General features: G+C 40.6%; 1 protein-coding gene across 2 annotated transcripts in view; it reads right to left on the minus strand.

Moving 5' to 3' along the window:
• Positions 1–12,664, minus strand: part of PLOD2 (procollagen-lysine,2-oxoglutarate 5-dioxygenase 2) — a 280,821-nt gene that overhangs the window by 160,487 nt on the left and 107,670 nt on the right. For both annotated transcript variants that reach the window (XM_073579116.1, XM_073579115.1), the window contains exon 2: positions 5,040–5,131. In XM_073579116.1, the coding sequence (XP_073435217.1) occupies positions 5,040–5,131 (92 nt within the window). The remainder of the gene's footprint in view (positions 1–5,039; positions 5,132–12,664) is intronic.

The following is a 12,664-nucleotide window of genomic DNA, read 5'->3' on the forward strand; positions in this document are numbered from 1 at the left end:
TCTCAGGCCCACTATAGATTACACCTGAATTTAACAGGTTGAAATTAGCTGGTGTATGACAAAGTACAAGGTGTGTATATAGTATTGGGAAGAATTGGAAGCTCCCTAGAGATTTTAGGAGGCTGATTATGATGCTCTCAGTCCAAGTATGGCAGCAGACAGCCTAATAAGCAGGACTGCTGCACACAAAAGGGTGGAAAAATGAACGCTTGGTAACTGTGCATAAAAGAGGAAGAAAAATATTTTTGCTTTTAAAAAAAGCAGTTTGCACAGCAGTGTGCAAACAGCAATGCAGCTATCAGGGAGCCTTATAAGGCAGCCAAATAACCAACAAAGCTGATGCACAAAAAATATAGCCTCCCCTGTCACTGCACACAAACTGTTGTGTTGTACAGTGGAAATCGCTAACAGCAGAAGCCAATTTTTTTTGTTCTTCTTCCCTGCCTAACGCTCTCCCTTATTTAGAATCAGCAGCTGCAACCTCTCCCTATTGTTAATATCGGCAGAAGATGGCGGTCGGCGTGCACGCCCTTTTATAGCCCCTGCGACGTCACACAAAGCAAGCCAATCACTTGCATGCCCTTCTCAAAGATGGTGGTGACCGATGCCCATGTCATCGCGTTGCCCACAGTGTGCGTCCTCCATCACTGGCTGAAAAAGGGCGCTGGAAGCAACATTTGAAACGCGACTTTGGCGCTCTGGTCGCCGACCTCGTGGCTGACCTCACGCTATGGTCGGGTTTTGTTTCATGAAACCCGACTTCAGCGAAAGTCGGTGACTTATGAATTTGACCAACCCGTTTCGCTCAACATATTCCGCAGCGCTTTACAGTTTCAAAACACAAGTCATAAGTAACAACGTTAATAATACAATAATTAAAGCAAAATAAGACAACCTTGCTCGTGAGAGCTTACGATTTACAATGAGGTGGGGGAGATACAAGGTACAGGTGTGTATTTACAATGATGGTCCGGCCATCTTGAGGGAGGGATGGATGGAGATAGCGAATGGGCTACACATGCACACTTACACATAGAATGACTGATTAGTTAACATGATAGGCCGCTCTGAATAAATGTGTTTTGAGGGAGCGCCTGAAACTATGTAAATTGTGAATCGTCCAAATTTCTTGGGGTAGAAATAATTGTATTGAACAGTTGTTTTCCTCCACATATTGGGTACCTCCGTAGTCTGGAGAACTTGCACAACAAATTGTATGGGGCAATTTCCCATGTTACCATTATGAAAATGCAAAATTGAGCTAAAAAAAAAAAAAAAAAAAAAAAAAAAAAAAGATTTATCTGGGACAAATGTAAATTTTTTTATTTTCATGGCTCGATATTATAAACTTCTGTGAAGCACCTGTAGGTTCAAGATGCTCAATACACATCTAGATAAGTTCCCCAGGGGGTCTAGTTTCCAAAATGGTGTCACTTGTTGGGGGTTAACACTATTTAGGCACATCAGGGGTTCCCCAAACATGACATAACAGCAAATTTTACATTCAAAAAGAGAAATGGCGCTCCATCCCTTCAGAGCCTTGCCATGTGCCCAAACAGTAGATTTCCCACACATATGGGGTATCGACATGCTCAGTAGAAATTGCACAACAAATTGTGTGGTACAATTTTTCCTGTTACCATTGCAAAAGTTAAAAATTAGGTCTAAAAACTAAAATTTATGTGAAAGAAAAGTAAAATTTTATTTTTCCTTCCACATTCCAAATATTCTTGTGAAGCACCTGAAGGGTTAATAAACTTCTTGAATGTGGTTTTGAGTACCTTAAGGGTTGCAGTTTTGGTGTCACTTTTGGGTATTGTCTGTCATATAGGCCCCTCAAAGTCATTTCAAATGTGAGGTGGTCACTAAAAAAAATGGTTTTGCAAATGTTATTGTAAAAATGAGAAATCGTTGGTCAACTTTTAACCCTTATAATGTCCTAACAAAAAAAAATTATGCTTCAAAAAATTGTGCTGATGTAAAGTAGACATGTGGGAAACGTTATTTATTAACTAGATCACAATAAGGCTGCCGCGCTACTAGTGGCAAAATTTAATAAAAAACAACTCGCTGCAATAGATTTGGAAAGGAGCTGTACATTAGGCTGATGTGCAAACAATATAGCACCTACTTCTGAGTGCTCGGGAATGCCGACTGCCTGATAGTTCCAATGGAAGTGCAATGCTGAAATCCGGATAAGCAGAGGGAGGGAGCGTGCTCCCGTGATGGATGTCCTCTACATGCTCGTAACTAACACAGTGTGGCGGTGATCTCCGGCCGGTAGTGCCGCCGTGTAGTAATGTGGTGAGCGAGGGGTGTGGCTAATGGTTAGTGGTGATGTCACTTGACTAGAGCTATGGGCTTGTGTAAAGGCCAATTCCCAATGTGTTTCAAGGAACCTGGTCCCTCTTCTTCAAGTTACTGCTCTCCTGCTTCGGCTGGCCTTAAATAGTCTTGCCCTCCTCTTCTGCATTATGCCATTGGTCCATCTTAATTGTGGACAGTTTTGCAGGCTTGCCATACTAATTGATGTCTCTGTATTTCATAAAGTGGGAGAATATATGTGTGTCTAAACTGCTGTTCGAATCAATGACAATGCTTTGTACACAATCTACTTGCAGTATATACTGATGTTACTTTTCCGCGGACACAGCTCTGTGCTACCCTCCTCCTTGCTAAATATACAAGATGGAAATATAAATAAAATATATTTGTTTATGTGAATATATACAAAATCCACCAATATAAATGATAATGCCAAACTGAATAAATACAGGTATAAACACCCCCCCCCCCTATTTTTTTATTTTTACAGAAACTAGAACAACTCCCATCTTACAATTCCGGAGATAAAAAAAAAAAAAATTAAAAAATGCTTTATTAGTATTAGAATTAAAAGAGAGTGTTTGGCTTGGTTAAAATAAAATTCCCATAAAACTATCTTAAAAATTTGCTTTAGTAAAACAAGTAAATTCAAGAGTGAAAAATACCTTTGTCCATATGGACAGATGGTGAGAAGAACTTGCAGGTTGCATACTACAAACAATGACAACCACACTGATGTTACTAGTTTGTAGTTCTTCAATAACTATTTGATATTGATTACAGGGGATATAGTTCTCTCTCATAGTTTAGTCCCTAGGGGACCAAACTATCCAATATAAAAAAAATCCATTTGGATTCACTTCTTGACACACGTTTTAAGTAGTCCCCACGTCTTAGGTTTTTTTGGACACCACAAAATGTGATCCCAATGCAGGACCCATTGTGTTTCTCAACATAGTGGCATGATAGAAGATGCCCCATGTATCCCTTATTGATATTATCAAAGTATTCCTTCACCCTATCACAAAGGTGCCTCTAAAGCCCCCGTTACACACTGCGATATCGCTAGCAATATCGCTGTAAAGTCACAGATTTTGTGACGTTGCAGCGATATTGCTAGCGATATCGCTGAATGTGATACTTACCTCCGATCGGCTCCCCCGCTGATTATCGCTGATTGCACGAGAAGCTCCTGGACCATTCCTCGTCGGCCACTACCTGCTGGGGCTTCCTGTGGCGCCGACGAGCGACACGTGGAGCCGGGTGGGAGGACGCAGGATCGCCGCCTCTGACAGGTAAGTAGCGATCCCCGTCCCCAGCAATGTTGCTGGTGAGATCTGCCTGTGTGGCAGCTCACTAGCGACCACCTAGCGATGCATCAGCGATCCTGACTGCATCATATCGCTAGTCGGGATCGCTGGTGCATCGCTAGGTGTAACGGTACCCTTAGTGCGGCCTACAAAGAGTTTATCACAAGGACATCTGACTATATAGATGACTCCTTTAGAATAGCACGAAATGGTGTCCTCAATAATAAATGGTTTTGTTCTATCCAAATTCCAACATGATATTAGCGTCTTTTTATAACACGCTGTGCATATGCAACAACGACAGCTGCCGCATGTTGTGAAGCCCATATTAGTGGATTTTTGATTGAGTAAAAGTCTTTTATTGAACATTCCTGATTTGGTAGTAGGGTCTATAATATTGCCAATATTTTGGGCCTTCCTACAAATGAATTTTGGATTAGTGGGTAGAAATTGCCCTACGCTCTAAACTTTCTTTAAGATGGGACAATGTTTCCCAATTATATTAATGAATGTTTTATGATCTGTATGCTACTGCGCAATAAAGGGTAAATCTCTGATCTGTTGTGTTAAGTTCAGAAGTTCTGAGATTGATTTTACTCTGTGGATCAGGGATATTCTAGGAATGGCTTTCACATCTTGTCTTGCTTTTTCAAGCAATAGCCGTAGTCATTCTCAATGGTACAGTTGCGCTTCATTCATGTGAATTGGCTCAGGGATATTCAAGAGCCAAACTGGAAGGTGACAGCTGTTGGTATGGATGAAACTATTACAGTCCACCTCCTTGTGATAACACTTGGTTAGTAGAGTGTTATTAATCACACAGATATTTAAATCCAAGAAATTCACGTAGATGGTGTGAACTCAAGGTCATAAATGTTATAAGTCCAGCTAAGAAGCTATTGAGGTTTATAAAACGATGCCACATAGAGGCTTCCATGTAACTGTCCTTTACTAAAAATATATGACTCTTCCCACATCCCTACATATAGATTTGCATAACTTGGAGCAAGTTTTGTCCCCATGGCCGTTCTCCATGTCTGGAGATAGTATTGCTGGCCATATGTGAAGTAGTTGTGCTTAAGAATAAATTTATTACTCTCCACTGTAGAAAGCAAAATCGCACACTCTTAATACAGTATATGTACTAATAGCTAAATGTGACGACAGATAAAAAGTTTGGCACAATGTGTAAAGGTGCAAGCGTCAATCTAGTTGGCTTATTCACATAAAAAATTTTTTTTTTAAATCATTGACAAGTAAACCAGAGACATCTGGAAAAGTAAAGTTAGAAAGAGCAAGATCATGCACTTATAATGCATATAATGTTTATGATATTAAGCTTTTATTACAAAAATGACATGTTCTGACATGGAAAAATGTATCCAAGTAAAATGCATGCTTTACCTTCACAGTATAGTTAAAGTGCTTTGCAGATTGCATAAAACGATGAAAGCCATCTGTTTCTCGCGTTGCAACAGTTACCACCAATAATTTATCTGAAAGTAAACAAAAAAGCTTTTCAATATCAGTGCAAAAAAAACAGAAAATATACATATACAGATCTAAAACAATTATTCAAAGCTGCTTTAAAAAGGACATTATGCTACCAATAAATTAGACAATTTTCATATTATATGATGAAAATAAGCTCCTTTTCCTTAAAACAAGGTTTAACATATTCTGAAACAAAGAGAAAAAAAAAATAGAAAGAACAGGAGATGGACAGAAACAATAAGTCAAAAAGTCAAAATTTTGAACAAAAGACCTTGTTTTCTTTGTCTGATGGATATCAGATATCGCCAGATGATATTGTGTGTGTATTTGTCGTCGTATCTTTTTGTGAACCGTTTCCTCAAAAACTAAATTAATTTTTTTTTTTTTTTTTTTAAGAAAACACTAGCCTACAAAGCACATACAGTGGGGCAAAAAAGTATTTAGTCTGTCAGCAATAGTGCAAGTTCCACCACTTAAAAAGATGAGAGGCGTCTGTAATTTACATCATAGGTAGACCTCAACTATGGGAGACAAACTGAGAAAAAAAATCCAGAAAATCACATTGTCTGTTTTTTTTTTCATTTTATTTGCATATTATGGTGGAAAATAGGTATTTGGTCAGAAACAAAATTTCATCTCAATACTTTGTGATATATCCTTTGTTGGCAATGACAGAGGTCAAACGTTTTCTGTAAGTCTTCACAAGGTTGCCACACACTGTTGTTGGTATGTTGGCCCATTCCTCCATGCAGATCTCCTCTAGAGCAGTGATGTTTTTGGCTTTTCGCTTGGCAACACGGACTTTCAACTCCCTCCAAAGGTTTTCTATAGGGTTGAGATCTGGAGACTGGCTAGGCCACTCCAGGACCTTGAAATGCTTCTTACGAAGCCACTCCTTCGTTGCCCTGGCGGTGTGCTGTGGATCATTATCATGTTGAAAGACCCAGCCACGTTTCATCATCAATGCCCTTGCTGATGGAAGCAGGTTTGCACTCAAAATCTCACGATACATGGCCCCATTCATTCTTTCATGTACCCGGATCAGTCGTCCTGGCCCCTTTGCAGAGAAACAGCCCCAAAGCATGATGTTTCCACCACCATGCTTTACAGTAGGTATGGTGTTTGATGGATGCAACTCAGTATTCTTTTTCCTCCAAACACGACAAGTTGTGTTTCTATCAAACAGTTCCAGTTTGGTTTCATCAGACCATAGGACATTCTCCCAAAACTCCTCTGGATCATCCAAATGCTCTCTAGCAAACTTCAGACGGGCCTGGACATGTACAGGCTTAAGCAGTGGGACACGTCTGGCACTGCAGGATCTGAGTCCATGGTGGCGTAGTGTGTTACTTATGGTAGGCCTTGTTACATTGGTCCCAGCTCTCTGCAGTTCATTCACTAGGTCCCCCCACGTGGTTCTGGGATTTTTGCTCACCGTTCTTGTGATCATTCTGACCCCACGGGGTGGGATTTTGCGTGGAGCACCAGATCGAGGGAGATTATCAGTGGTCTTGTATGTCTTCCATTTTCTAATTATTGCTCCCACAGTTGATTTCTTCACTCCATGCTGGTTGGCTATTGCAGATTCAGTCTTCCCAGCCTGGTGCAGGGCTACAATTTTGTTTCTGGTGTCCTTTGAAAACTCTTTGGTCTTCACCATAGTGGAGTTTGGAGTCAGACTGTTTGAGGGTGTGCACAGGTGTCTTTTTATACTGATAACAAGATTAAACAGGTGCCATTACTACAGGTAATGAGTGGAGGAAAGAGGAGACTCTTAAAGAAGAAGTTACAGGTCTGTGAGAGCCAGAAATCTTGATTGCTTGTTTCTGACCAAATACTTTTTTCCACCATAATATGCAAATAAAATGAAAAAAAAACAGACAATGTGATTTTCTGGATTTTTTTTTCTCAGTTTGTTTCCCATAGTTGAGGTCTACCTATGATGTAAATTACAGACGCCTCTCATCTTTTTAAGTGGTGGAACTTGCACTATTGCTGACTGACTAAATACTTTTTTGCCCCACTGTATTTATCTGTTACACTCAACAAATTTGAAAACAATTGTGAATGTTAATCTATACTGAACTCTAGCGTAATTATTTCAATGCCCCACAAAAGATCGAAACAATAAATGCTAGCAGTCAGCAGCAGGGCCATTCCAGTGATGAAGGCGCTGCTGTCCTCATGGGTGACATGGTACTGTAGTGTCTAGAGACAAGTGGATTTGACAAAATTTGAAATTTGCCAGATTGAGCAGATTTTACTGGGAAATTTGCATAGAGGTTATTCTACATGAACTTAATGTACTTTATTGGGTTTTCTGTAGACCATAACAAATGCAAGATTAAAAAAAAAAAAATACTTATATTCACATTACCACTCACTAATACAGCCACTGCTCCCATATGTATTATGCCTCTGTTGAAGAAATATTAGCAAAGTATCCTTCCCCTGTAAGATGCTGGCTAATCAAGAATAGGGGTCTCCGTTTGGGAGACAGAATTATACAGTTCTGATGTCCTTGTCTAACCTCCTGCATAAGTTAGTGTGGGGGAAGAACACGTGCAACTGAGTTTATCTGTGTCACATTACAAACATTCGATCAGATCTTTTCAGAGAGCATTGGTCAACTTTGCCGTATGACACCTCATTACACAATATCTTTTCAGAGCTGAGAGCTCTATGTAGCAGTAGGACACTTAAGTATCTTGTGCTCAACTTGTAATCGCTGCGAATGGAGATCAGAACAGGCTGTCATTACATCTTACACAGGAGTAGCCCAGAACATGCAGGTTATTCCGGTGTGAGACAAAATGACAGCCCTGATCTCCCTACAATTGCAAGTTGCCTGAGCACAAAAAAAACATAAGTGTGATTACTCACATATCGCCAGATTGACATTTTGTGAGAAATTGATTGTGTTATGAGAAGAGGAGAGCTGAAAGAAGGGTTTATGTGGCACAGCTGAATTCAACTGCACTGCCACTCCCCCCACACTAACTCATGCAAAAGTTTAGAGCAGTAGGTCAGCGCTGTATACAGCTCACACACAGAGAAACCAGCAATTATCTATGGTGGGAGCGTGGTTTTCTTTTTCCCCATATGTTGCTGCATGCTCATAATTGGTAAGTATCATACAGGAGGAAGAAAAAAAGCCCTGCCACCAATGAAAACACTATAATCTAATAACAACCACTTGGCCTTAACAAAATTAACTCACTAGGGGTCAAATAATTATTGCCAATCTTTCATGCTATGAATTTTCAGAATGGGAAAAAAAAACATTTTATTCCATTCTGCAGCCACTATTATACCCTGTGTCTAGTTTAATTTGAACTATTTGGTGAAAGGTTGTCTTTATGCAGGTGCAGTGACCTCTGACAAAGTCATGGCCTGGTTTTCACTCTAGGCAGGAACCTCTGGCCACGAGTAGGTCCCCAAGCATGTGCAGTGAACTCCTAGGCCTACTAGGAGCTGGAAGCTACAGGCTAATGTGAACATCCGGCAAGAGATGGGGTGCGACAAAGACACAGAAAGCAGGCAGGATTTAATATATTTTTAAATTTTTGCAGGCACTAAACTGATCAGCATAATGGCAGCTGCCATTTTTATGAATTTGAGTTGAACAAAATGACGAATAAAATCCATGCTATCTATATAAGCTTTTTCTACAATTCAAGTAGAATTCAATTTCACTTGATTAAATTTACCTATCTAGTTGTGTCACATGACGAGTGAAGTCAATTACTATTCTGTTAGAAAAGAAGGGTCTCTGCTATAAATCTATGATCTGCAGCCAATCAACCACGGCCAATTGTTGTGTCACAAGACTGCAGCAGCCATAGTCAGATCACCCACCGGGAATGGCAGTGCTGACACCATGGAAACGGTGTCTCTGTGGGAGAAGAAATCATATATATGTTTATTTCTATTTAATGGAGATTTTTGTGGATTTACTGTGCTGCTAGACAGGACACAGATTCATTCGTTCATAAAAGAGTTGCAGATTTATTCATAGTTCCAACGCGTTTCAAAGTTAAAAACCCTTTTTCCTCAGGGGATGAAATCATCCCCTGAGGAAGAAGTGTTTAACTTCGAAACACGTTGGGAGTATGAATAAATCTGCAACTCTTTTATGAACGAATGAATCTGTGTCCTGTCTAGCAGCACAGTAAATCCACAAAAATCTCCATCAATCTGAATATTCCTGTGGTCACTGGTTTGACCTGTGGATATGCGGCAGCTGACGGACAATTCCATGCGCTTTACCTCTCCTACATCAGGTGAGTGGAATTATAATATTGCCTGTACCCTGTCTATCAGATAAGACCCTATTTGCGCTTTCTCAATTCCTACAGTGTGAATCAGTGTTTATTTTCTGTGGCACACTAAAATGAGTAAGCACGCGTTATCTATCAGGAACTAAATATGCAGGGCGCTAATATTTTCTCGTGGTTTTGGTGTTGCTCCTCTGAGCACTATAGTTAGATGTTCAATGTACCTTAACACACCACATTACAATGAGGGTCTGTATGCATAATTCATGAGCATAACCAGCCTTACTTACATTGCATCTCCCATAAAACCACAAGCAGCGTTTTCAAACTAAATTACTCTGGCCAAAGTCCAGGTGATAAGTTAAAAAAAAAAAAAAAAAAATTGATCAGTTTCACAACTTGAATGAAATACTTGGACTACACTGATAAAAATAATATACAATATACCGGTAACTCAAATAGATGATTCTACTAGTAGAAGTGGAAGAATGGCCAGAGATCTACTCTTAAGTGCTATATAAACACTAGTCCTTGTGTATCAAAGTTCTCAGATGATGGCTTGACACATGCAGTTTTTATTATAGGAAAAATGGTTTTACACAACTTTTTGTAGCCACACATTTGTGGATACCCATATGCACACGTGTACACACGCACTTTTTTTTTTATATTGTATTAAAGAGCTGCCCCACTACTTTAGACAATATAACAAGTTTTCCATTAGTTGTTGTTACAAGATTTTTTAAGTTTCCGTGGAAAGAGTCTTTTAGACCTACAACCACTTATTCTTACTGCTAAACAAAATTGTAAACAAGGCAATGTCATCAGTAAAGATTGGCCGCAAAATTGGCATTTGATTGAACTACTACTTTGGACTTAATTAACCATTTGAAGAATGGAAACGTAGACACTGATCTAAGATGATCATAAGCAGACCACCAGTAGTTGTCTGAAGTTTGGAATGCGTCCTGGAACTTGAGGGTTCCACATACATTCTTATGAATGCAGTCAGCATTTTCTTGACCATATGTAGGATTTTCACATTTGAAGAGTTCACATGTAAAAGAATACCAGCCCTGCAATGAGCATAAGAATTCCTTCTGTAAATAAGCTACATGACAGGAATCAGTGTTGCATTATTAAAGCCTTCCATAAGCAGCTCGACGCACATTTCTAAAACCTTAAAAATGCTCTAAGAGGATTAATAATACCAAACGCATGTTATAACTAATATGGGTTGTCATTTAACTGTATATTTTAGCTTATACACAAGTGCATGTGTAATGTCCCACAACTTGGAAATTATACAGTATTAAATTGTCATTGTTTTGTTGCTGTTACTCTTATGTAATCAATTTGCCTTTTAGAAGTTTGCCCCGTCTCTTCCCCTGTAGCCCAGCTCTGATGTAAAGGTACTGTCACACTTAGCGATATCGCTAGCAATATCGCTATAACTTGTGACGTTATAAGCGATATTGCTAGCGATATAGCTATGTCTGATACTTACCTACGACCCACTCCCCCGCTGGTTATCGCTGATCACGCGAGAACGTCCAGGACTGTGTCTCGTCATCAGCTTCCTGTGGAGAGACGAGCGACGAACCAGGCGGGAGGACGTCAGGATCGCCTAGTGTGACAGGTAAGTAGCGACCCCCGTCCCCAGCGATGTCGCTGGTGAGATCTGCCTATGTGGCAGCTCACTAGCAATCACTTAGCGATGCACCAGCGATCCTGACTGCGTCATATCGCTGGTCGGGATCGCTGGTGCATCGGTAAGTGTGACAGTACCTTAAGCAATATCTCCCTTCATCAGATAGTGTATGTCAGCCATGGTGCTAGTTCATCGCTATGCATCTCTTCAGCAGCTACAGCTACCTGTGCATAAAGGAATTCAGCCTGAGAAATTTTCATTTTCTGGAATCATCATACATGTCTGTGCAGTAGAGTTAGGCTCCAGTGGGTACAGTATTCAGACCCCTTTAAATTTATCACTCTGTTTCATTGCAGTCATTTGGTAAATTCAAAAAAGTTCATTTTCTTCTCTTTAATGTACACTCTGCACCCCATCTTGACTGAAAACAAAATGTAGAAGTTTTATAAAATTAAAAAAGAAAAAAAATAAATATCACACGGTTATAAGTATTTAGACCCTTTACTCAGACACTCATATTTAAGTCACCTGCTGTCCATTTTCCTTGTGATCCTCCATGAGATGGTTCTACTCCTTCATTGGAGTCCAGCTGTGCTTAATTAAACTGATAGGATTTGATTTGTAAAGGCACACACCGGTCTACATAAAGGCCCCGTCACACTAAGCGATATCGCTAGCATTATCGCTATAACGTCACTGGTTTTTGTGACACAGCAGCGATATTGCTAGCGATATCGCTATGTGTGATACTTACCTCCGACCGGCTCCCCCGCTGATTATCGCTGATCGCGCAAGAACGTCCTGGGCCGTTTCTCGTCGTCAGCTTCCTGCTCGGCTTCCTGTGGCGCCGACGAGCGAAGCGTGGACGCGGGCGGGAGGACGTCAGGATCGCCTTGTCTGACAGGTAAGTAGCAACCCCCGACTGCTGCTATGTTGCTGGTGAGATCTGCCTGTGTGGCAGCTCACTAGCGACCACTTAGCGATGCACCAGCGATCCATATCGTTGTCGGGATCGCTGGTGCATCGCTAAGTGTGACAGTACCTTAAGACCTCACAGCTCACAGTGCATGTCAGATCAAATGAGAATCATGAGGTTAAAAGGAACTTGCCAAGGAGCTCAGACAGAATTGTGGCAAGGCACAGATCTGGCCAAGGTTACAAAAGAATTTCTGCAGTACTCAAGGTTCCTAAGAGCACAGAGGCCTCCATAACCTTTAAATGGAAGAAGTTTGGGACCATCTGAAGTCTTCCTAGACCTGGCCATCCAGCCAAACTGAGCAATCATGGGAGAAGAGCCTTGGTGAGAGAGGTAAAGAAGAACCCCAAGATCACTATGGCTGAGCTCCACAGATGCAGTAAGGAGATGGAAGAAAGTTCCACAAAGTCAACTATCACTGCAGCCCTCCAGCAGTCGGGCCTTTATGGCAGTGTGGCCCGGCAGAAGCCTCTCCTCAGTGCAAGACTTAAGAAAGAGCAAAAAGAGTTTGCTAAAAAACACATGAAGGACTCACAGACTATAAGAAATAAGATTCTCTTGTCTGATGAGACAAAGATAGAACTTTTTGGTGATAATTCTAAGCGGTATGTGTGGAGAAATCCAGGCACTG

The sequence above is a fragment of the Dendrobates tinctorius genome, unplaced genomic scaffold (assembly GCF_039654945.1).
Source record: "Dendrobates tinctorius isolate UK_male_01 unplaced genomic scaffold, ASM3965494v1 ptg000060l, whole genome shotgun sequence".
Lineage (NCBI taxonomy): Eukaryota > Metazoa > Chordata > Amphibia > Anura > Dendrobatidae > Dendrobates > Dendrobates tinctorius.